Genomic DNA, 22783 nt, shown 5'->3' on the forward strand with positions numbered 1-22783 from the left:
ACATAGGTGGAGAGGGAACCAACAAAACAACTTTCTCCCTCTTCTATGCATCCAGTTTGTGTAGTTCTGCGTGCAATGGTTGCACTCCATGCAACAGTTAAGATGGCATAAAAAAGATGGCATATTAGGAACAAAAATGTAACATTATTTGGTATTCAGCAAGTGCTTAACATGTTACTTATTTAGAGCCTACACAGGAAGAGCTTTTATTTACTTAGGGCGCAGACCTTTAATTTTCTACAGCTTGGCCTCTGACTCATTCGAGGCAAAGAGAGGTTTAAACATTTGCCTGCATGGAGGTTGCCATGGAGTGACCAAAATATAATTCAGTGGTGCAGTTGACAGGCAGCATAATCTATAATATTTTCCAAATGCTAGTGAGTCAACATTTGTACAAGCTAGCCATGACTCATTCTTCTAAATGAAAGCTTATTACTGGTAGACTAAGATATAAAGTAAATGGATCTAGGGATTCATACAATTCCTAGTCTGTAAACTCTAGATATTCTTAGAAACACTTAACAAGGCATAACACAATGATAATGAGTGAGATCCAAAAAGCTGTTAAAATCCAGGTCTTGAGGCAGATCAATGGATTTTCCCCTCTTGCACTAAGATACAGCACCTAGCATAGAATACCAGTGGCATGATTCAGCTGCTCCTACAGCAAGAGAGTGGTTAGTCAGGGTTTGGAAACTGGCAGAAATGTCAAAAGTAGCCATTAAAACGACAGCAGTTTAAAACTTAGGCAAAAAGTAGTCTCCTTTACTTCTTTTATGAAGATTAGGTTCAATTTAAGAGACGAACCTGCAAATGTTAATCTGCAGTTCTGTTCAATCATTTGGAACCTGCAGGAACCAAAAATGTAAAGGGGCTTCTGAAGGTACCTGACAAGATCAAGGACAGGTAATGTGATGCCCACCAAAAGTTGTTGGACTTCATTTCCCACCATTCCTGATAATTGGGTATGCTGGCCAGGCTGATGGGAGTTGTAGTCCAATAACATCTGGAGGGTGTATATTGGCTACTCTTGCCCTAGATGCATGCACCAGCCACAACTACTGCTAATGTACAATTGACTTCAGACTGAAGGTGACTCGTTGTTGTGCATACAGGTTCCCTTCAGACTGCCAATCATTCATCACTCAGAGGGTATGGCCAAAATGTGGGCTACTGTCTAGGGGGCAGGGCTAATTAGGAGTGTTCTTTGAAACCCCTTCATAAGTGCCAACAAATACTAAACAAATGAAAAGGGCTTAAGTTATTCCATATTTTAAGAAACTGATGATTAACTGGTGATGAATTATGTCAATGGATCTCATATATGGTTGTATTTATGCTTATGTTTATTTATTCCTTTGTCTCTAGATTTATAAAATAAAACCAACACCAAACCTACCTCCACAAAAGGGCTTTCAGTATAGGTACAGATTTAGAAGGTGAGTTTCTGGAGAAGAGTTTAATGCAAAAGCAATTCCTTTATTTTCATTGTGAATGTTAGTTTACCTTTCCCAGATATTCCTTCAAACAGGTTTCTAAGTATACTTGTAACTGTGATTTTAAATTTTGAGTAAATACTGAATTATTAATAGGAGACATTAACATTCTATACTCTTTTCCAGGGGTTCTAATGGCAGGTTCAGCAATAAAATTACGGCAGTTTGTAGATTCAGCACCAGAGCTCCCTTCAGGGTAAAGTATATTAAAAAAAAGCCCAGTCCCTGAAGAACAAGTTCAGGACATCATGCTAACCAAGAAAGTTCAACCCTGTCTGATTTTGACTTAATATGATTAGGGGTTATTATTTATGTAGTGCCATCAATGTCCACGGCACTTCAGAGAGCAGGGGAGGCAGAGGACAAATGTGCTATTGTTTCAGTCATACATTCTTAACTTGGTTATAGACTTAGTTATTACTAGGGAGAACATAAGCATGAACTGTCTGGATTCATGTTGTCATTACAGCTTCTGTACATGTATGGCAAAAATGTAGAAAGAGAAGACAGATTAAGATAGTATAATTAACAGTGTTATGGTACTGTGTTGGAATATACCTGTGATACTGTTCAGCCATTTCACTATGCTCTGGTAGACAATGTTCATTAATTTCAAACAATTTATAAAATACTTCGACTGAATACATAGCACTCAAGAATGCTTAGAATAGTTTTTTTTTTAAATCTCAGAAACTGAACTAAAACAAAGGTACTAATTTCTATAATTAGACAAGAACGGGAAAAATACACATCCCTTCTCAATCACAGCTCAAAAAGAAACTTGTAAAAGAAAACTTTACTACATAAATGAATAAACTGGCACTGAATACAAATTCTACATGCTGTTCCACAATGTGACACATGGTAGACTGTATATACCTATTCAGTAGGACAACAGCTTACACTCTGCAGTAGCCTTCAGATACTTTCACTCTACCTGTGCTAAGTCTACAGGAGATGATACAGCCTTTGACATTTTAAAAAATGTAGATTTAAAAACAACAACACTTGGGGGAAAACCTGGAGCTTTTGCTGTTAGTTCAATATATAACATGAACAGCTAAACTGGGGCAGGGGTAAGTAATTGAAATATTGAATCTGAGAATGCTTTTGTTTTACTAGGATTATTCATCATCAGGGCAAGGATGTCCTTGGTTATTACCCAGGGCAACTGGCACGACTTCATTTTGAATATCCTCCTGAAGGGCAGTCAAGGTAAGAAAATATTTTGAACAGCTCCTCACCCCTTAGGTGTTCTAATTAATCAAGACTTAAAAAAGCAGCAGCTGCATACCTGGACAGTTCTGCATATGGCTCTTTTCAGCCTCAACATGGAAAATTTTATTGTGACAGACAGGAGGTATACAAGTTCCCCACCCCGTCTTTCCTGCACTCCACCCATTTATATGACCCCAAAAGGATCAAAACTACATTTGGTACTGCCACCTTCTCAGGTGAATATAATGCCATATTAAAATCATCTTATGAAAACAACCCCAATATTATCTGGGGATGTAAGGTATGTGCACACTACAGTAGTGATGTGGATAGGAATACAGTGAAAGCTCATTCTAGCATGGGGGTTGGGGGACAAAGGATGCCCCCATGTTATAGGGCTTCTACGTTATAATGCAAACTGCACTGTAAGTGTTAAAGCCAGGAAGTACAGTACTGTACTAGTTCCTAGAAAGGCAAAAAACCTGCCGCTGCCACTGAGGAACTGAGTGGGAAAGAAGAAGCTGGAAGGGTAAGAGAGGGAAAGGCAAGTTACGGTAATAAAGCTCCACAGACAATAATGTAAGAACTTGAGAGGTAAGTATCCCTTAAGAAAAAAACACCAGGAAGAAAAAGGGCAGCAGAGAGGGGTGATGTCATGAAACAGATTTTTAAAAATGCTGAGAGGAAAAAACACCCATGGAAAGCAAACGGAAGACCCACCAGGGGCAAGGAGCACAGAGGACTTAAAAACCAAGTATAAATATTTTAGTTGGGGAATATGGTTGCACCCGCAGTATATCCAATTCCGTGGTACAATGAGATGAGTTATACTAAGCTTGAACTGTATCTTGAAAACCCTTGAGATGCAGAATTGTAATTTAACAATAAAATTGAATTTATTATAAAACAAGTCAGAGCTGGGATGGCATTTCCATTTAAAATGGAAGACCTAAGAATGGCAAAAAGTATAACATGTATCAACACAAGTTAGGGAAGAACCTTTCTGCACTGTAAGGCCATAGTTGTTATGGAAAGCAGGAAACCCACAAAATCTAATTGGTTTCTTAAAATCCTTTGTTTTAAGCCATTGCAAAAAATAGAGTGGAAAAAGTCATTTACCAGATTGCTTGTAGGTAGACATTGGATGGGGTGGAGACTGTCTTCTGACCAAGCATATGTTGCTTCTAGTATAAAGGACACTTACTCATGGTAAAAACCAATCCCTACTTGAAGGTATTCTCTATTTGAATCTTGTGGACCCCTTCCTTTGCTCTGAAAGCTTATCTAAATGAGGATTGGCAGAAATCGTTCTTTAGCTAATGAAAGAAAGGACTGAGAACTAGCTAGACTCAGATACGGTTGTCACTCTAGCAACTTTCTTCAACCTGGTGCCCCCTGGATATCTTGGACTACAAGTCCTATCATCTCTGACCATTGGTCATGCTGGTTGGGACATCAGAGTTGGAGTCCAACAATATATGGAGGACATGAGTTTAGGGAAAGGTCTAAAGCAGGCATAGTCAAGATAATCTCCTGTTCATAATCTTCATCTGTTTGTGTGCCACTTTCCACAAAATTGTGCCCAAAGTGTCTAACATATCAAATGAATAACAATTCAAAAACATATTAGAAATAATCATAATATCAATAAGTAAATGTAACCCCCTCCCAATCATTACAACATTGTAACCTAATTTAATAGCTTAAATCTGATGGATGCAGTGTTAAAGTAACAATCATGTTTATAGGTTCCATAGTCAACAGTTGCTCTTCAGCATGAACACCATCAAAGTCGACCTTTCCACAATCTCTTTTTTGTTCTGGCTGGACTACAATTCAGCCAGAGCCAGAGCCAGCACAACCAATGGTCTAGGATGATGGGTGCTATAGTACAACATCAGCTGAAGGGCATCATGCTGGCTCCTCCTGCTCTAAAGTCACTAGATTGCTAAGGAATGAGGAATGGGTAGGAGGTTTAGGGCTTTAGAAAAATATTGTAAAACTTGGTCAAGTTTACTAATCTAGCTAATTTGTCGCCGTGTCTTAAAAAGAAAAAAAAAACTTTGAAGAGAGGAAATAGTCAAACTAAATTTCCTGGTTTGAACATGCATCACCCCTACGTAGCTTTCAATTAGTTACTGTTAAGAATCTGAGTAGAAATGCTAGCTTGTGTGTACTTTCATGTAGATGTTTATATATAAAGGTTTCTGATGAGGTTCCTTAAAAAAACAACTGCTGGCTAGTATTGAAAGCTATTTATTATGTTACAGTAATCTTCCACAGTAGAATAACATAAATGCAGCTTACCCCGATTTAAGCACAAAGTGCACAGCCTCATTTGCACTATTTCAAGAATCTGACAGTGCTAAATGAATAACAATAGCTTATTATGAGTCTCACTGTAAGATTTCATGCTGTTAATGCCAGTTAGAGTATAGCTGGATTATAACTGAATGGTCCATTTCAATAGGAAATTAGAATAAGAATTTAGATACTTGGCTGTTCTTACGGGTAGCTCATGTTTTATCAAACTGGATGTCAACATGAGATTAATAAAATATTAATGCTTTTCATCTAGACCTTTTACAAAACTGCAGCCAGTTCCAGTAAAACATGATATTGTACCTCAACATGATTATGACTATTTAATTCTGAAGCAGTATATTCACTACCAGAGGACAAAGAAGAAAATCCATGACTGGTATACACAAACAACATATAAAGAAGCATTTACATTACCATTTTACAAATCAGGTGGGTAAATTCCTAGCCAGCTAACATATGCAGTCTATATTTTGTTAGGAAAGCTCTTCAGTCTTATAAAAAATAACTTCAAACATTATTCACTTTTATATACTTTTTGCAATAAAAGGGTCAATAGAAGCTTTCAATATACATACAAGCAAAGCATTGTAGTATCTTCATTTTCCAGGAATAAATGTGGAAGATAGCCAGTAGGCTGAACTTATTTTTTAAAATCCTCTTACGTTTCCTATTGTTAGTAATATTTTGTGTGCATTATATGCCTTCATCATAGCTTGAAGTAAGCTAACAACACTGTTTTCCACCTAGAGCTGGATAGAGTAAATACAAGAAGGTACCAAGAAGTTAGCTCAACAGTTTTCATGAAAAGTAATTATTGCATTAAACGCAACTATAATTTAACCAGCCATTTATGGGGCTATATTTCTTAAAACAAAACAACAAAGACTTTTTAAAATAGCATTTCTAGAGTACACAAGCAATTGAAAATGAGTGGGGGGAAACCCTTAAATCATGCAAGCTTTGCAAATCAGGTAAAGCCATTAGCCCATGGATTAGCAGTGTACCACCAGATAATCCCTGCACTGATATTTTGGCAAAAAGCCCTTCTGCCAAACAATGGGGTACAGACTAAAATATTCTGCCTCACCCTTCCCACAAAGATTTCAACCTGAGAATACAGCATCAGGAGTGTGTCTGTCACTCAAAAGGGAAGAGGTCAGCTCAGTATTTTTTTTAAAAGTCTGCACTACCTCTGTCCATTATATATTCCCAGCAATCATGTGGTTGCAGCTAAAGGTATGGACTATTATATTCATTTTTCTGCAGCAGTGCTTGATAACTGTTCAACTGTTTTAATGTCTCCAGGTTAAGATCAATAGCATCTTAATTGTCCAAGCTGCACAGCTCTTCTTCTACCATTTCATTAAGATTCAATAACAATTTATCAGTTGAGAATAACCAAACAAGAGGGGAGGGGGAAGGAGTTAACAAAGAGTTAGGATGAGTCAAAAGCTGGAGTGAAATGGAAAAACAAAAATATAGCAGTCATAGCAGGGCATGATTAAAACAAATGTGGTATACTAAGCCTTCAGAAGAGGGCAGGATAACAAACTGCTGGGAAATAGTTATATGAAGTATCTGATGTACACTTCCTCATGTATGTATGTGGGGCAGAGACGGGAGGAGAAGAAGTCAGAAGCTGGAATCAAGGCCAATAATGATTTTGTTTTTTAAAAATTCTAGACAGTGCTGATAGCTATCGACCAAGAACAGACGCCGAATTACTGTCAGTTTGGAAAAGTCCTTCTGCAAAGAAGAAAGACAAAACAAAACCTTCGTTTATGGGAGTTTGATAACTTATTTCATGCGAGTTGTAAAAACAAACACCTAACAACAATATGGAAGAACCACTGAAGACTGCCGTCAACTAAAGTACTAAAGACTACTTCTTATACTATATGGATACTGTTGGGATTTTAAATATGGTCCGCACAACTTTGAACACTTTAGAAATTTGATTTTATATATGAAAAAACTGGGAAGTAATAGGTATCAAAATGGTAAATGGAGCTTTAATAAAATAATCATTACATGCAAAAGCTGTGAGGCAGTTTTTTAAAGCTGCAGCAGCACAGCACAAGTCATCCACTAATGTTATAAAAAGCCTCCTAAAAAAACAAATGCCCATCCTAGACAGGTGCAAGTAAAAAGCAATTGTTAAAAAAAATCTTGGAATGAGCTTCCCCCATTACATGAATCTATCTTGCAAGGGAGTCTCTTCTCCTTTCATTCACTTTGTATAGAGAATTTAATCATTTTTGATACTGTGTATTCTTGCTATAGTGTTTACCGTTTACTCTTGCTATACTGTTTACTCTTGCTATAGGTCATTGGCATTATTGTATTTATTTATTTTGCTTTTTTGCAGGAGCACTTTTGTGAGCAAAATTTTCAGTTTTAATTCATTGAATAGTTTTATACAAGTGTAAAAACGTAAGCCCAAATAGGTAACCAATCAAGAGCATGCCTTTGGTTAATACCAGTTTCCTTTCCCACTTTTCTGCCACAAACTTTTTTTTAAAGGAAATACACAACTAATTTCCCATAATTTGGTAAAGAGGGGGGGCACTGGCAAAATATCCCAGGTCTATGGTTAATGCCACCAAGCAATGAGAGGTATACTTCCTTCTTGGTTTTGCTCCAAAGTTAACAAATCCTTGCCAAAATGTCCCCTACTACAGTGTTGCCTATTGGAAAAATGAGGTGGGCATGTTCCCTTCCTGGAATGTAGAACAGATCTTGCTTAGTTTACTCCCATCCCTCACACATACCCTGTATTTTCAGGTGGCTTGTAAGGACTGTGCTCACTTCTGAGAACCCCCACCGGGATAGTGCCCAATGCCAGACAAAATAAATAAATGAATCATTTTAGGATTCATAGGATTATAAGAATTGGACCCCCGCCCCACCCCAATAGAGCAAAGTTACTCTACTGTCACTTCTTGCTGCAGCTGTGGAAGCAAACAGGATGGTCAAGCTAGAGAGACCAGAGGCTTGAATGAGATTAAATTTTGTATAATTCTGTAAATTGCTTTCTCTTTACCCATAGCTGAATGATTAACACTGGAAAGACCTGGAGTGGGAGGTGTCATATAGAGTCATCCCTATTTTTGCAGTATAGGTACACCCATATGTCCCCAAAGAGGCAACAATTCAAAGCAGTTCCAAGAAAAAAGGTGAGGGATTTCTACCACGTCTCTTTAGGACTGGTGCTTCCCTTCCCCCATGCATATATACAGCTGTAACTCAGGATAACACTTGAATGGATCTGATGAAATGGACGGTAGTCCATGAAAGCTCAAACCATAAAAATGTGTTGTTTTTATGGTGCTAAAGACTTTGCTGTAGCAAAAACACCAAACAACACAGCTACCTCTTTGGAAATTTTAAAAGAGTAATTCTCAGACATGACAATCTGACAGATTTCAACAGGACTCTATGAGAGGATGCTGCAGACTAAACCATGCAGTCTTTTCCTATATGCAGAAATATATGTATTGCTAAGAAAAAAAAAACACTTCATTTTTTAGTTAACACACAGCAGTACACCAGTGCATAGGTAGCTTGAAAAAAACATGCCTGTCAAACTGGGAAAAAGCAAATTGAACAAATTTATTCTGTATTTTGTCTGCTAACAAACCATACTGCTAACATGCTACTCAAGAGGCAGAGAGGAAAGAAACCAGGGAATAGAAAGAACTGGGATAGGAGAACCAACATTAGATCTGTACATTCTATAGGTTGGATCCTAAATTAATTTTCTGTGAATTGAAGGCTTTTGATCCTGCAGAGGAGCTCACTGGTGGAAGGGGACAGCTTTTGCAGATTCTTTTCTCCCCCTCTTCCAAGGGTCCCTCAAGCATCTGGAACAGATTTTTAAAGAGGATGTAAGGGGCTACAGGGGACAGTTAAAACAATGAAATCCCTTTGCCTTTCTGCCAGCAGAATCAATGTCTGGATCCAAGCCACTGTAAATTCTGGAAATCTAATCCAGAAGACAGATTCATAACATATCGCTAATCCAGTAGGAAGGCCAGTTTTTAAGAGAACCCAAAATTCCACAGAAACATTTGGACAGGGAGAATTTTGAAAGGATACATAATCAAAGCCTTGTTCAGATTTGAAACATAATACTACTATTCTATGCCTCATTGTTTTTTAAAAGTTTTCTGTACTCCAAAAATAATCTTGGCATAATGGTGAATAGCTGGCTGGGAAAAAAAATCATCTCAGCACACTGTTCTGATAAAAAGTCAACCCACACAACTCAGAGAGAGAAAAATAATGTCATATTATTCCAGTGCAAAAGCATCTGACTAGGTGTGGTTTGAAATAAAAATATTAAAGGGAAAGAGGGATATCTCTTCAGAACAAATGAAACTTAGAATATTTTAGTTTTCTAAAATAGTTTTGGCTCAAATAAAGAACAGTCATTGGACAAGAAGGCAACTGGAAAAATGTAATGATCATACATTAAGGATTGGGGGACACTTGGGAGGCTAACGGGTGCAATAAGGAGAAGCTATAAGAAAACATGCTAAGTGAGTGAACTGCTACTCACACAACTCTGGATCCATCCCACACTCTCTTCTTGTAGAAAATGCTAGCTAATTTTGGTTTGACTAATCCTGGATTTCTGTATAAAGACCTTCTTATGCAATTTATACAACTGCAGAGTTGGACATAGCACGTAATTGGAAGTTTCCCAAACTATCTTCTACACAAAAGTGGATTGAAAATATTTGAGCGCCCATTATTGTGTACAAACTCAGCAAGTGCTCAAAGAAACACCTGTTCTAAAAAATATATGATGGCACCATGGTTTGTTTACCTCGTATGTGGAAGCTCTTGAAGCTTCTGATTATATTCTGATCACATACAGATATATGTTTTTCCTGATTATGATTCAGCTATATAACTTACACATCTAAACTCACTCAATATTTAATGAGCTTCTCCTTAGGCTGTTTTGGTTTAACTGTCCAACAAGCTTATTCAAGATATACTAAAATCTGTAATCGGCAAGTTTCCTTTTCCCTTAGTGATGTTGTTGTGTTGTATTCTTCCTTTTCATTACCTGTATTATTTCAAAATAAAATCCCTTCTTTAAAAAGTGGAAAAATGCTTAAGTGTTGAAATGTTGACATCAACTAGTAGCTTTTACCTCTTAATTTTCAAGATGCCAGTTAATAAGAATATAGAAGTAGCTCACATATTTAGAACTGTTTGCAGTTCCAGCTTAAATCTGTTAAAATATCACTGAAACGAACAATTGCATGAAAGGGTTTCTCTACAAAATGAGTGTGAAAACTAGCTTTCCTTCAGATTATAAAGCAACACCAAAGGAGTAAGGTCATAAATAATGTCTAGAAAGTTAAGGAATGTAATGAGGGATTGAAGTTACGTATATCTCCATGACACCAGGAGCTGTGAGATAAAATGATCAACTTAACAGGAATGCAATATAATAAAAAGAAAAGGCTTTTACAAAACACCCCCCCAACATGACTTTCTGTTTGGTCAATACCCCAAAATGGATTAAGTTTTTAAAAAAAATATTGACAGCAAAATATTGCCTTCAATGGCTATTTACCTAGGTAGCCCAGTGTGTCCCTCACAGGACTGCCAGAAATTCATGTGTCCATACCCAAGGAGCAAACTATGCATTCATCCATTTTCCGATTGTCCTCTAAATACTTGGAACTGGATGGATTTGGTAATAGGCAAATTAACTGATGAGTCATTGGACTGAATGAGGAAAAGCTGAAATGCCAAGTATTATAATAGCTAAAAACATAATAAACTCCTTTCAGTAGTGAGCATAGCATGCCTATAATATGTTTTCAGTATCTTCATTTATAAATTAAGTTGTTGCATTGTTTACATATTAAGCACTCCTTCCAAACTACCATCTCATCATCATAGTTTTAATAACTGTAACAAAACTTTTCATTTTCTTCATCATTATAAAATCATCCCTCTCTTTAATCACATACTACAACAGCAGCCATACAGGAAACAGCTTTAGGAGTACAAATGAGGATGTAAAACTCTGTGCAAAACTGCATCATTTTAAGCATTTAGATTTTCAAGAAGTAACACCACCGAAAGCAGAGAGACAATAAAGACATACAGTCATGAAAGTAATGCACAATCTTTGATTTTGAAAGAGTGTTGGGACAAACATCTGAAGAAAAAAATTCTGGTGGCACCATGACAAATGGTGGCAACAGTGACCAACGCCCTGGAATTTGTGAAGTGATGCTGATGGTTGCTGAAGTCTTTTACAGCAGTAGCAATTGTTTGTCCAGACCATCTTTAGCTCTTACATACAAGGTCCAACTTTCCAAAAATCATTGCTGCTTGGGCTAAGAATAATAGATATAAGAATGAACAGTCTCTTTATGGAGTGTACTTTCTTTTTTCCATTTATCCAGTATCTTTAGAAGAGCTGGATCATAGACTCCCTGGATTTTCCTACTCCAATCCACTTAACTGCAAAAACAAAAATATTAAATGAGTCTTACTCCCAGGCAAGTGTAAAAAACATTGTATTCTAAGGATACTTTCAAAGGCTTCCCAAATTTATTTTTCAATAACCACACAGCTACTCCAGACCAATTTTGTGATGTCCTGTTTAAATACTGTTCACCTGAAGTCAGTTGCTCTGTTCACCCAAGGCCAGAGCTTTTCATGCAGTTCTGCCAAGCAATACAAAACTGGGTTTATTTACAAAACTTTCAAGATCGACTACAAAATCTTGGTATTTCTTATTAAAACAATCCCTTAATATTATTTCTATTTTTTTCAGTTTTAACGATGACTTCTAACTGGAATGCAAAGTATGAAAATATTAGATTTATCAACTAACATCTACACTTGCTAAAACTTAGCGAAGGTGAGAGCACAATCCAACACATCCAACTAGAAACTATTACTTTTATTACGGAACAACAGCAATTACAGATTATTATTCTCCAGTTACTCAAAGTGATTTGAAAGGGCTTTCCCAAAGGACTATTAAAGGACTTATTGTCTCAAAATAAAACAATTCCCTTTTTAGGAGTTAAGACCAGAAAGTGATCTGGAAACAAGTAAACCAATTTACAATGAAAAGAAACAATATCCGTACCAGCTTGGAAAGCTACAACCTTAGATTTCTTTATGCATCTTTTTTCACTGTGACCTTCAGAGAATGACTGCTTCCAGAAACAGCTGCCTACACAAAGTATGAAGTACTGTAAAGCAGTATACAGACCCTCAAGGCAACCGTACCAACGATGTTTTGAGCTATAGACCCAAATCAGCAAATGGGCAGTTATAAATATTGCCAAGAGTAACGCTCTCAATAACAAAGCATTTCCTTACTTCTGCTTCAAATAGTCCCTTAAAATATAAAAACCTGCTTTGCTTACCTGGAACTCCTAGCTCCATTTCTATAAATCGAACATAGTTTTGTGCATTTATAGGCAGTTCATCGAAAGTCCTCGTATTTGATATGTCTCTGTTCCATCCTGGGAGGGTCTCATACTGAACCTCTACCTTGTTTAAGACTTCCTGGTTTGCTAAAAAAAAAAAAGCATCAGCATAATATAAAAATAATTTTACTATTGCCAATAATATCAGACTTGTTTAATAATTTAGATTAGGAAATTTTGCATTCTCAAGTGACCCAAAGGAGTAAAAGAGGCAACACTTTCATGAGAACTCTCTTTAAGGATCAGCTATAAAGAGCTCAGATAGAGATAATGTTTTTAATATATAAAAAAAGTTAACAACAGGAATAAGAAACAAAAGTTTGGCTCAGGAACAGACTAAACTGTGATTAAAAATATGAGCAATCCCAAAATTCTTTGCATAGATAAAATAGAAGGAAAGGAAGGGGGGGGGAAATTGACTAATTCCTATTATTCTATGGCTTTCAAGATGAATCAGAAATAGAAATAATTAAGAGTTTTAGCACATCAGAGTAGTTACTATGGAGGAAGCGGCAAATTCCTTATATGGAAGGGGTGGACAAGCCTTTTTGGCCCAGTATCTCCTCCCATGAGCCAGCTTTGACAGATGGACTGGACCACCCAAATGTCAATTATCTAACAATATAATGACTTCAGGTAATTAACAAGTGGGTGGTCCTGTCCAGAAGTCAGAGTTGGCCTATTTGGTGGGGGGGGGGAATTACCAAAACAGATTGTATCATCAGCTGACTCACAGGGAGCTTAATCCTGTTTTCAGCAGGGTTTGGGTGTGTGCAAGTTCCCTGCAGGGAGCCCTCCCATGCACTTGAACCAAGCAGGAGTGAACTCCCTGTGCATGAGCTGATGTGTGTTGAGTTCAATCCTGCTTTCTGCAGGGATTGGCATCTGATATCACATATTATGTCAGGTGTGGGGCAGGTGGCAGCAGTTTTTGGAAAATGGCCTTGCAGGCCAAATAGGGAGGCCTAGCAGCCCAAATATGGCCCACAGGCCAGAGATTCCCCACTCTTGCTATAGGGGAATTAAAGGTAACTGATTACAGAATGCTCTTCCCAAACAGACTTGCTGGGTGTCTACATTAGTCTATTTTTGGCACCAGGCAAAGCCCTCTTTTTTCAAGGCATTTGATTATTAATACCTCTGTTGCTATTGTTGGAGCATTTTTTCAGTCTGTTAATTTATGATGATCATGCTTATGTTGTTTATGTTGGTGGAATTTTTGACTTTTTCTGTGGAGTAACGTATTATCGCTTTTAGTGTTTGTTTACTTCATTTTAATCTTCCATGTAATTTTGTATTTGAATCAAATTTTATATACCCTAAGTTGCCTTAACATGAATAAATAAAAGCAACAGCAACAACAAAAGCAACAGTAGGGAAAGATGGGGTACTTCTAGTAGTAAATATACTACTTTAGTCATGGTAAAGTTTAGTATGAACGTTCACACACACTCACCTGGAAAATGAGGAATGATTTTATCACCTATTTTGTAAGAAACACCAACTTTAATTTCTGGAAATACATCCAAAATATCCAATTTGGTAAGAGCCAACCTGTTTTAAAATAAAATATTGTTGTTTTAGTTATATATAGATAAATATAAACTATTATTTTAAGATTATTTATTTGTTTATTTGTTAAAAGATAAGTAACTAGGGTTGGACTGGTTGGTCAGTTGCTTGTTAAATTTTGTCAGTGACTGCCCATTTGACAGCAATCAAATATTGTCAAATATTCCATGAAGCCAAGTGTACCAGTGTGTATGTGACAGTTTACCTTTCCAGCCGCATTTAAAATATAGACTTTAACAAATGTAACTCTAGGTAAATCCTGGAATTCCATGATAAAAGACAAAAAGAATGGTTCAGTGAATTGTTCACATTACCTAACATTGTGAAAAGTTTAAAAATTAATTATTATTTTGAAAAGCTGCATTCAGTCCATCACAGACTTCAGTAATTGGTTCAGAACCTACAGAGCCACTCCTACCTCTGGATGAGATGGTGAGAGGGAAGGAGATCGGTATCATTAGCATACTGCCAAAACTTCAGCTCACAACTCTGGTGGCCCTCACCCAGATGTTTCATGTAGGTTGAATAACATGGGAGAGAAAGAGGCCCCTGTGATATTCAACTCAAAAGTCACAAGGTGTAACAGCAACCCCAAACAACACCTTTTGCGATCTACCCTCAAGAAAGGACCCAAGCAATCAAAGCACAGTCCCTCCTCGTAAGGAGGCCCAGAAGAATACCACAGTATATGGTATCAAAAGCTGCTGAGTGATCCAACAGAATCAACATGGTTGAACTATCAGTATCCAACTCCCACTGTAGGTCATTCACTGGGAACCAATGAAGTTTAATCTGAAAACCAGGTTAGAAGGCAGATTATCTGGATCATTTTAATTCAGCCCGCCCCCCAAAAAAACCTGGAGCTGGGCACCACCACACATTCAAGCATACCCAAGTCAAAAAAGATCAAGCATGCAAACTGCAGGCCTCACTTTTCCTAACAATCCTGTCCATATCCTCGGGATGCACGAACTGAAAGTGTCCATAGAATAAGACAAGACAGATAATCCAGAACTGAATCTTTTAACTGCAGCATTGTCGGAATGTAAGAGATTTTGTCTGCAAAGTACATTGGAAACTAGTCATAGTGGCCAGCAATGATTTCTCTGTTTCATCCAAGTTTTAAAAGTTCCTCATATCTCAAGACCAGCTCCAATGGATAGCACTGCATGAACACAATAGTGAAGGAAAATTACAATTTCTGTGCCATCACCTTTACTGAGTAAATACTGCAACGAGCTCTACCCTCCTTTTGGTCAGAATTATCACAACTCTTCCCTATTATCACTCTTGCCATCATATGAGCCATTTTATGATCCCAAGCCAAGAAGCCAACCATGCCCTATCAGCTAGGAAAATATGTCCAAGTGTGATTGTGTCAACTGCCTGAGTGATCTGCCAACTCCCAAAATCAACCAGAACATCAACAAGACCTCCAGTCTTATTAGCAGGCAGATTTGTCAGGAAACTGTCAGGATTCATCAGACTCAGAGGGCTGACCATTTGCATTAGTTCTCTATCTCTGCAGAGTTGTATGGTTGCTATAAGACTAAATCTTCCCAGGTAAAGATTAGGCATGGTAAATTAAACACTCAAGTGAAAGATTACTGGGCAGAGTACCTGGAAAAGGAACAGACACAACAACCCCTCTGCCTAATCTGCTGAGTCCGGACTGCTGCACCAAAACCCAAAGTGGAAACAACTTGGAAATTTAATCCTGCCTCCATCCAACCAGTTCTTATTTATACATACAAGATCAGCACATTAATCCAAAACGAAGCCCTAGATAGAAGATGTTTACCCGTTACTAATCTGGCACTCAGTACCATCTCTTGAAGAACTAATTGGTCACTGACAAGACAACCAGGGTACCACTAGGGGGCAGACAGATTGGAAGAGTGGAGATCTCTCTGAACCAGCACATTCCTCTCTCTCTTATTTATTTTTTATTTATTTGTTTTGTTTGTTAGATTTATATCCCATCCTTTCTCCCAGTAGGAGCCCAGTGCTTCCATACCCAATTGTGGCACCACACCCTCCCTCTTCACAAAAGCTACTCACTCCCCTCTCAAGACATATAAAAGAACATATATCAAACAAAAAACTAACCTAAAGCTCAGGTGGAAAATTAAAGTGTAAGGTAGATCTAACCACAGCAGATGCCAGGTCTACTGTCATCCCACCCACAATGCCACCAAAGAAACAGCTAAAACATCTGATAGCACTAAGCAATCTTTGAAGTCAGTATTATGATATGTTACCACTAAAAATATACATGCATTTTCTCCCACTCTAATTCAAAGAGAGAGATGTGAACATTTCACATTTCTTTAAGAAAGGGATATCACTGATGAAAGTATGGCAGTTGGCAACTCTTACATCAGTACTGTAACATTAAAAATTGTTATGTGTTTATACTGAGACTTCAAATCACCATTCCTTATTACTTGAAGGATAACATTTCCACAAGGTATTTTTGTTATAGTACATATAAAGGTCATCTTGTCACCTCTACAAACTACTCACGCAGTAAATCCATTGATCATGTGGGCATATCTAAGCAACACGAGATCCAGCCAGCCACATCTTCTTTTTCGACCGGTAGTCACACCAACCTCTTTCCCTCGTGTCTGCAACAATTCTCCAATTTTCTAAGAAACATAATATAGCCATGTTATATCCTGAAGCAATATTGTTCATTTTTATGTATACAGAACTTACTGGCAACAGAAAACAGAATATATTTTATATTTCCAACCCCACAGGGCGCACAAAACTATTAACAAGGATGAAAATACAAATACAGGAGCTACCTTTAATGCCAGGTATCAATGTGAAAATACTAGTTGAGCAGACCATTTTCTCAACACTCCATGTTGATTCCAGTTTATAATGCCTACCTGCTACCTCACAGGAGTGTTGTAGCTCAGTTATTGTTTGTGAAGCTCTGAAATCCTTGGCAATCTTAAATTGCTAGTCCTGTTAATTCAGCTTGGAATCAAAAAGGCAAACTGGTTCAGGTGCATCGCCACTAGTAATAAAGATTCTGCAACTGGAACTTAGTTAACAATTCTGCTGCTGATTCATGAGCAAGAACAGAATTCAGCTTGCTCTCCGACAGAAATATAGGCTCTGCAGGACTGAGGAATAAGCAGTAATTAAAAACCTTTTAAAAGCACATATAAACACCCAGGCAGCAGATCTGTGGATTGAGAAAGTTACATTTCAGACAGACAGCAGCAGCACTTTAAGGAATGTAACACAGAGAATCTGATGCCTGGGATAGTACAGCAATGCATACCTCAAATCACTGGTCTTTAACTGGTAGACAGGAGCCACTACAGGGCCACAGCCTAATCTAAGGTGAGGCATAACAGCACTACTACTACACAAATATATGGTAAAAATTAAGATATGGGTCCTCCCCACATGCATGCCTGGGTTTAAGGTGGGTCCCAGGTCTGACAAGGTTGAAGACTTCTCTCTTAAACAATATTGCAGAGAATTGCACACTCACTCACTTTGTTCCAATAACTCAAATTTACTTTAATACTATACTTACATTATCTTGTTCTGTAGGAAAGGCACCAATTCCAACTCTAGTTGTGTATGCTTTCACAACTCCATATACTTCACCCACATTCTGTGGTGGCATACCCAAGCCAGTGCAAACACCTCCCACGGTACAATTTGATGAGGTCACAAAAGGATAAGTTCCTATTTCAGAAAGGTGAGGAAGAGAACTAAGAATGAATGAACTAAGAGTAACACAGTTTTATAAAAGGTGATGATTGCATCTATATGCTGAAAGGTAATACAGTAGCAAGTAAGTTGGATCTGTGGGGCAGAATTCATTTTGTAAAGTAGTACACAATTTAGTTAAGTTGTACAGAAGGGATGGGGAACCTGACGCCCTCCAGCTATTGTTGGACTATATCTCCCATCATAGATGGAGGGCCACTGGTTCTTCATCCTTGTTGTACATGCATTATAGTCATGGTGGAGTTTTATATATTTAATCAAGCTGGTCTTCAGTTTAAGAAGTAATGGTCCACTCTACAAAATAAGTCACTCTGCAAAAGGTCACACCTGAAACTCAAATCTAAAGGGATGTACTCTGAAGCACCTTGAGATTTCAATTATAGTTCAGCAGAAGAATACTATACCTATTTGAAAGGCTTACTTTGGTATTCAGCATTCTTTTTCTTGCTACAAAGTTTGAAGAGTGAAGCTATTAGGGTTCTACCTGATGAAAGCTATTCTGACAGACGTTGCATTTTCTGCATTACTAAAGAATCAATTGAATTGGACAGAATTAAATAGCCATGACATTCCAGATTCAGAATCACTTATCACCACTAGGATGGAAACAATCTCTTCACAAAATTGTGCAGCAAGCTGCAAGCTTCAGTGTCCCTATTTTGTTGATTTTATTATTATTTCTGGTACCCAGAGTCTACAATACTACCTAAATAACAAAGAGCCCTGTGGCACCTTAAACACTAACACATTTGCTTTGGCAGAAGCTTTCATAGGCCAGAGCCAACTTTATCAAATGCTTAATAGTTCCAGATTCCTTGAACAAAGAAAAAGCAAACTAGCTGTTATTTAAAATGATATATGCCTTCAAGTATAGTGGTATAGTTTCAATGCCTTTAAATAGTACCAGAATGATCATAATGTAAGCACTCAGTTTTAATCAGTTGTATTCTGCACAATCCTTCAAACACACAAGCATGGCAAATACTCACTCATTGTGATTATGGCAAGCACTCTTTATACATACCAAAATCAATATCCAGCAGTGCTGCATTTGCACCCTCTACTAAAATTTTCTTTGGTGGACCGTGCAAAGCTTCATACATAAAGTATACACCATCTCTCACCATTGGCTTGATCCTTTCAATGTAACCCTAAAACAAACAAGTATGTTCTAGAGATTAGGATTAAAGTAGTAAATTATGATCTTCAATAAATATTTAGTACAATGTAGTTAAAAAATCACACTACACTGTAGATACTGTACTAAATAGACAGACAGATAATTTAGGTGAACTGTTCTAGCCTTGTAATAGAGTCAAAGTCCCATCTGCAATTTGTCATATATGCCAACATTAGCTATTCTTTGTGTGGAGAATGAGCACAAGTAAAAGTAACACTTTAATATAACTAAGGTCTGCGTTTTATCCATCCCACTTGGACCAGATTATCCCTCCCAGGCTCTACCTACTTCCAGAACAGCAGAAAGGGCTAGTCCTCTGCCAATGAAGTCTAGCACTCCACCACCTCTCAGTCAGCTTCTGCCTTATGATTGTCTGTGCTGCTGAACAGGCACAGGTGAGTGTAGTAATCCGGTTGTAAAGGGGACTAGCTCCTCAGAGGAATCTGACTGACATGCTCCAGTTTGATCTTGGGGCCTGAGTATAAGTTTAGCACCTGCTTCTTGAACTGCTGATCTTCCTCATCCTTTGTGTTATAGTCCTGGCTGCTGCTCAGGGTTACGGTCATGATACTTTTGTCTGATCTGAATCTGATTTTATAAGAGGGAAAAATGTCTTTCTATTCATCCATTGTACCAATTTATTCATGATAGTGAAGGCTTTAACGAAGGATTTTCTGATGTGTGGCACAGAACAATCTCATCCGAGTGAAATAGATAAAAACAAGATTCCTTCTCTACAAGAAACATAAGATTTAGCACACAACAGCTTTAATTCAATAAATGACTATTGTGATAAAGCTACCTGGCCATCTGTTCCTAAATTTTAAGGACCCTAATGCAGGTAGTTTACTAGTTAAAGCCAAAAGTTAGTTTTGACAGTTGTTTGTGTGTCAGATGCAATGTTTTTTAAATCTCTTTATTAGAAGAAACATTCATAGATAAGTCCATTTGCATATATAAATTATGGCAAATAATTCACAATGCTTCTTTAGCTTTACCTTGAGTCTTTTCAATTCTCCTTCAATGTCTATATCTAAGGTAGGGTAAACCGACTTGTACTGATTGGCCAACACTTTGAATCTAAAAAGTAAAATAAATAAAATTAATTATACTTGCAACATTTCTTATAAACCTTGGACACAGATTTTGACTTAAGAGATGAGAAAAAAAATTACAAATGAAAGATCCAATAAGGTTGTTTTAGAATATGAAAATCAGAATCTACAAATAAGTAAGCCCTAGCAATAAATATATTTGAAATGTTTACATTACTCTAGAGAAGTGGTTACCTTTCTGAAAATTCATTGAAGTCAGAAACTAGATCACACATTCTGAGCCCACTTCGAGCTGCTTTAGAAGAATACACTGGACCAATTCCCTTTTTTGTAGTTCCCAAGCTTTAAAACACAAAAATAAAAAACATACACATACTACACAGTCTGTGACTATCAGGACAACTAATGTGATGTTAAATTTCTAAAATAATAATAACTTTGGAAGCCTGTTGTACATACTTGGTAGTTTCAAATTGTCATTCACTGAGGTCAAACTACCCCCCCCCCCGTGATCACCCTTGAGAAGAGGATGGACTGAAAAGAGGTATAATCCTGGCAAGTGATGCAAAAAGGGGGACAACACTCTCAGTAGCGATTTGCAACACAAATATAAGAGGCTAAACATGATTTAACATCCTGATCTCAAAAAGAATGTGCATAACATCACACTGTTTAAATACATATGCATTTCTGCAGTGCAAATCTGTAAGTTTTCAAAAGGAAGCTAAATCTTCCTAATACAGAGACGATAAGGGTATGAATCTTAGCAAGTAAAGAGTGGAATTCTGGGTAGCTTACTTAAATGTAAAGCAATGTATAAGGTATATCTCAAACATAGTAGAGCATTGCTGAGATTTGAGATCAAATGATATCAACACTATCATTCAGTGTGGTCAGAATAGTTCGTTTTCAGGTTATGGTTATTTACAGTAAGGAGCTCATAATTTGCTATCATATGCCCAGCAGAATCCTTTGCTTCTCAAATTAACCATTGCATATGATAACCAGCTTGCCTATCTCCACCAAAGGATTCTAAAACTGCTCTGCACCAATCTTTAGTTAAAAAGCCCACAATATTGAGGCAGCCTATTCATGTGCAAATTATAAATCAAGGACCTTGGATTTCTAGTTGTGAAGTCTGTCTTAGAACTCTGTTACATGAACCAAGGCTAACTAGTTCTTTCATAGAAAGATGTCTTAAGACAACTCCAAAAAATGATCAAACAAACCATGAGTTGTCCCACAGGCAATCAAACAACCATGATGTGTTTCTCTAATGTATGTTTTGTTTTCCAGCTCCTTTTGCCTCATGCCTTTGTAGTTCGGTGAGTGTCTGGGCTGGGGTGATCAAATAAACCAAAGTTCAGAAGGGTGCTGGGATCACATGTAACACCAAGCCATAGTTAAAACCAAGGTTAGTAAGTCATTAACATACCATGGTTTCAAATCATGATTTGATGGCAGTAAACAAATCATAGTTAAGCTGCTGGGAAGGTTCACACAACACTAAGTAACGGTTCACTAAACCATGGCTTAACATTATGTGCAAACCAGGCCAATGTCATCAAGAGAGGAAGGACAGGCAGAAAGGTTGGAAACTGCAATAAGAGTGAACAAGTCACAGATAAGAAGGGGAGCACAGAGGAATGTTACCATAGCCTGTTACATGGCTCATATAATCTGAAGAAATATCAATTAGTGAAACTATCATTTTTTAACTCACCCTGTCAGTTTTGGTTTGTCTACTCTATATCACATTCTGTGACATTAGTGTAACTGTAAATATCAAAATTTACAGTAAACTTAGGCCAAGTTCTGGAACTTGCAGTTGGCTTCTTCACAATAACAGAAAATTATCTTTAATAGAGCCACTGTCTTTACTGCAACATGTCTACTTCCTGTCAATGTAGAGCAAGAACCTGGACTTCCTACGCTCTTCCTGAAGCATTAATGGCAACCACAGAACCCTTACTGAGGTTATGCAGGAATCAAGTCTGTACTATTTTGACATCTTTTATGAAGACATCATCAGTAGTTTAATACTATTCTTTCCCATTCTATCCATATGGGCAAAAGGCAGTATGCCACGTTTGCTTCTTGCCTTTTTAAAGACAATCAACTGAGAAATTTTAAAAATGCATGGATGGAAGTGAAATCAACATCTTTATGTTTATGTTGTACTACTGTATAGGAATATATCAGGAGGGGAAAAAACCCTTTGGCTCTACTGATTTTATCATTATTGCTGTTATCAGAGAAAGAAACATAACCAAGTGACGTAACATGCAAATAAATCAGTCCCATCCCAGGACAACTGATCATATCCAAGGCAAGATTCCTTTTTCTCTTGCCCACTACTAATCCAGTTCTGACTGTGCAATGAATTATATGTGCTAAACTCCAGAAATGACTTCTCAAGTTTAGCACAGGGTGTGAAATTTCCCAACTATTCAGTATCATACCACTATAATTTCATGGTATCAGTGTGAGGTGAAAAAGCCCCCATCTAGTATTTTCCCAGTTGTGACTTTAAGTATTCATTCATCATAAGGTTATCACATGACATTACCATCATGCACATTAGGTGACAGAGCTTTAAGAGTCTGGAATCTTTGGAAGACACCCACAGTGTACTTTAACTAGCTGTAATGTGATCCAGAGATTCAGACAAATTTCCTATTCCTACTCAAGAACAAG

The 22783-nt window shown here is 37.4% G+C and overlaps 2 protein-coding genes across 6 annotated transcripts in view; one reads left to right on the forward strand and one right to left on the reverse strand.

Annotated features, from left to right (window-relative positions):
* Positions 1-1630: 1630 nt before the first annotated feature.
* On the forward strand, positions 1631-6944 carry SPMIP3 (sperm microtubule inner protein 3). Its single transcript, XM_061624627.1, has 4 exons — positions 1631-1692; positions 2619-2711; positions 5293-5468; positions 6723-6944. Exons 1-4 carry the CDS (start codon positions 1631-1633, stop codon positions 6830-6832), a joined length of 441 nt encoding a protein of 146 aa, XP_061480611.1. The 3' UTR covers positions 6833-6944.
* Positions 4998-22783, reverse strand: part of ADSS2 (adenylosuccinate synthase 2) — a 50226-nt gene continuing 32440 nt past the window's right edge. For 3 of the 5 annotated variants that reach the window (XM_061624623.1, XM_061624626.1, XM_061624624.1), the window contains exons 6-13: positions 20321-20428; positions 20030-20111; positions 18876-19002; positions 17652-17806; positions 16616-16740; positions 13974-14071; positions 12455-12604; positions 4998-11534 (exon numbers count right to left, since the gene is read on the reverse strand). In XM_061624623.1, coding sequence (XP_061480607.1) covers positions 11482-11534; positions 12455-12604; positions 13974-14071; positions 16616-16740; positions 17652-17806; positions 18876-19002; positions 20030-20111; positions 20321-20428 — 898 coding nt within the window. In that variant the 3' untranslated portion in view covers positions 4998-11481. The remainder of the gene's footprint in view (positions 11535-12454; positions 12605-13973; positions 14072-16615; positions 16741-17651; positions 17807-18875; positions 19003-20029; positions 20112-20320; positions 20429-22783) is intronic. The other 2 variants (XR_009762351.1, XM_061624625.1) reach the window with 2 other exon arrangements.

The sequence above is a fragment of the Rhineura floridana genome, chromosome 4 (genome assembly GCF_030035675.1).
Source record: "Rhineura floridana isolate rRhiFlo1 chromosome 4, rRhiFlo1.hap2, whole genome shotgun sequence".
NCBI classification, from domain to species: Eukaryota; Metazoa; Chordata; class Lepidosauria; order Squamata; family Rhineuridae; genus Rhineura; species Rhineura floridana.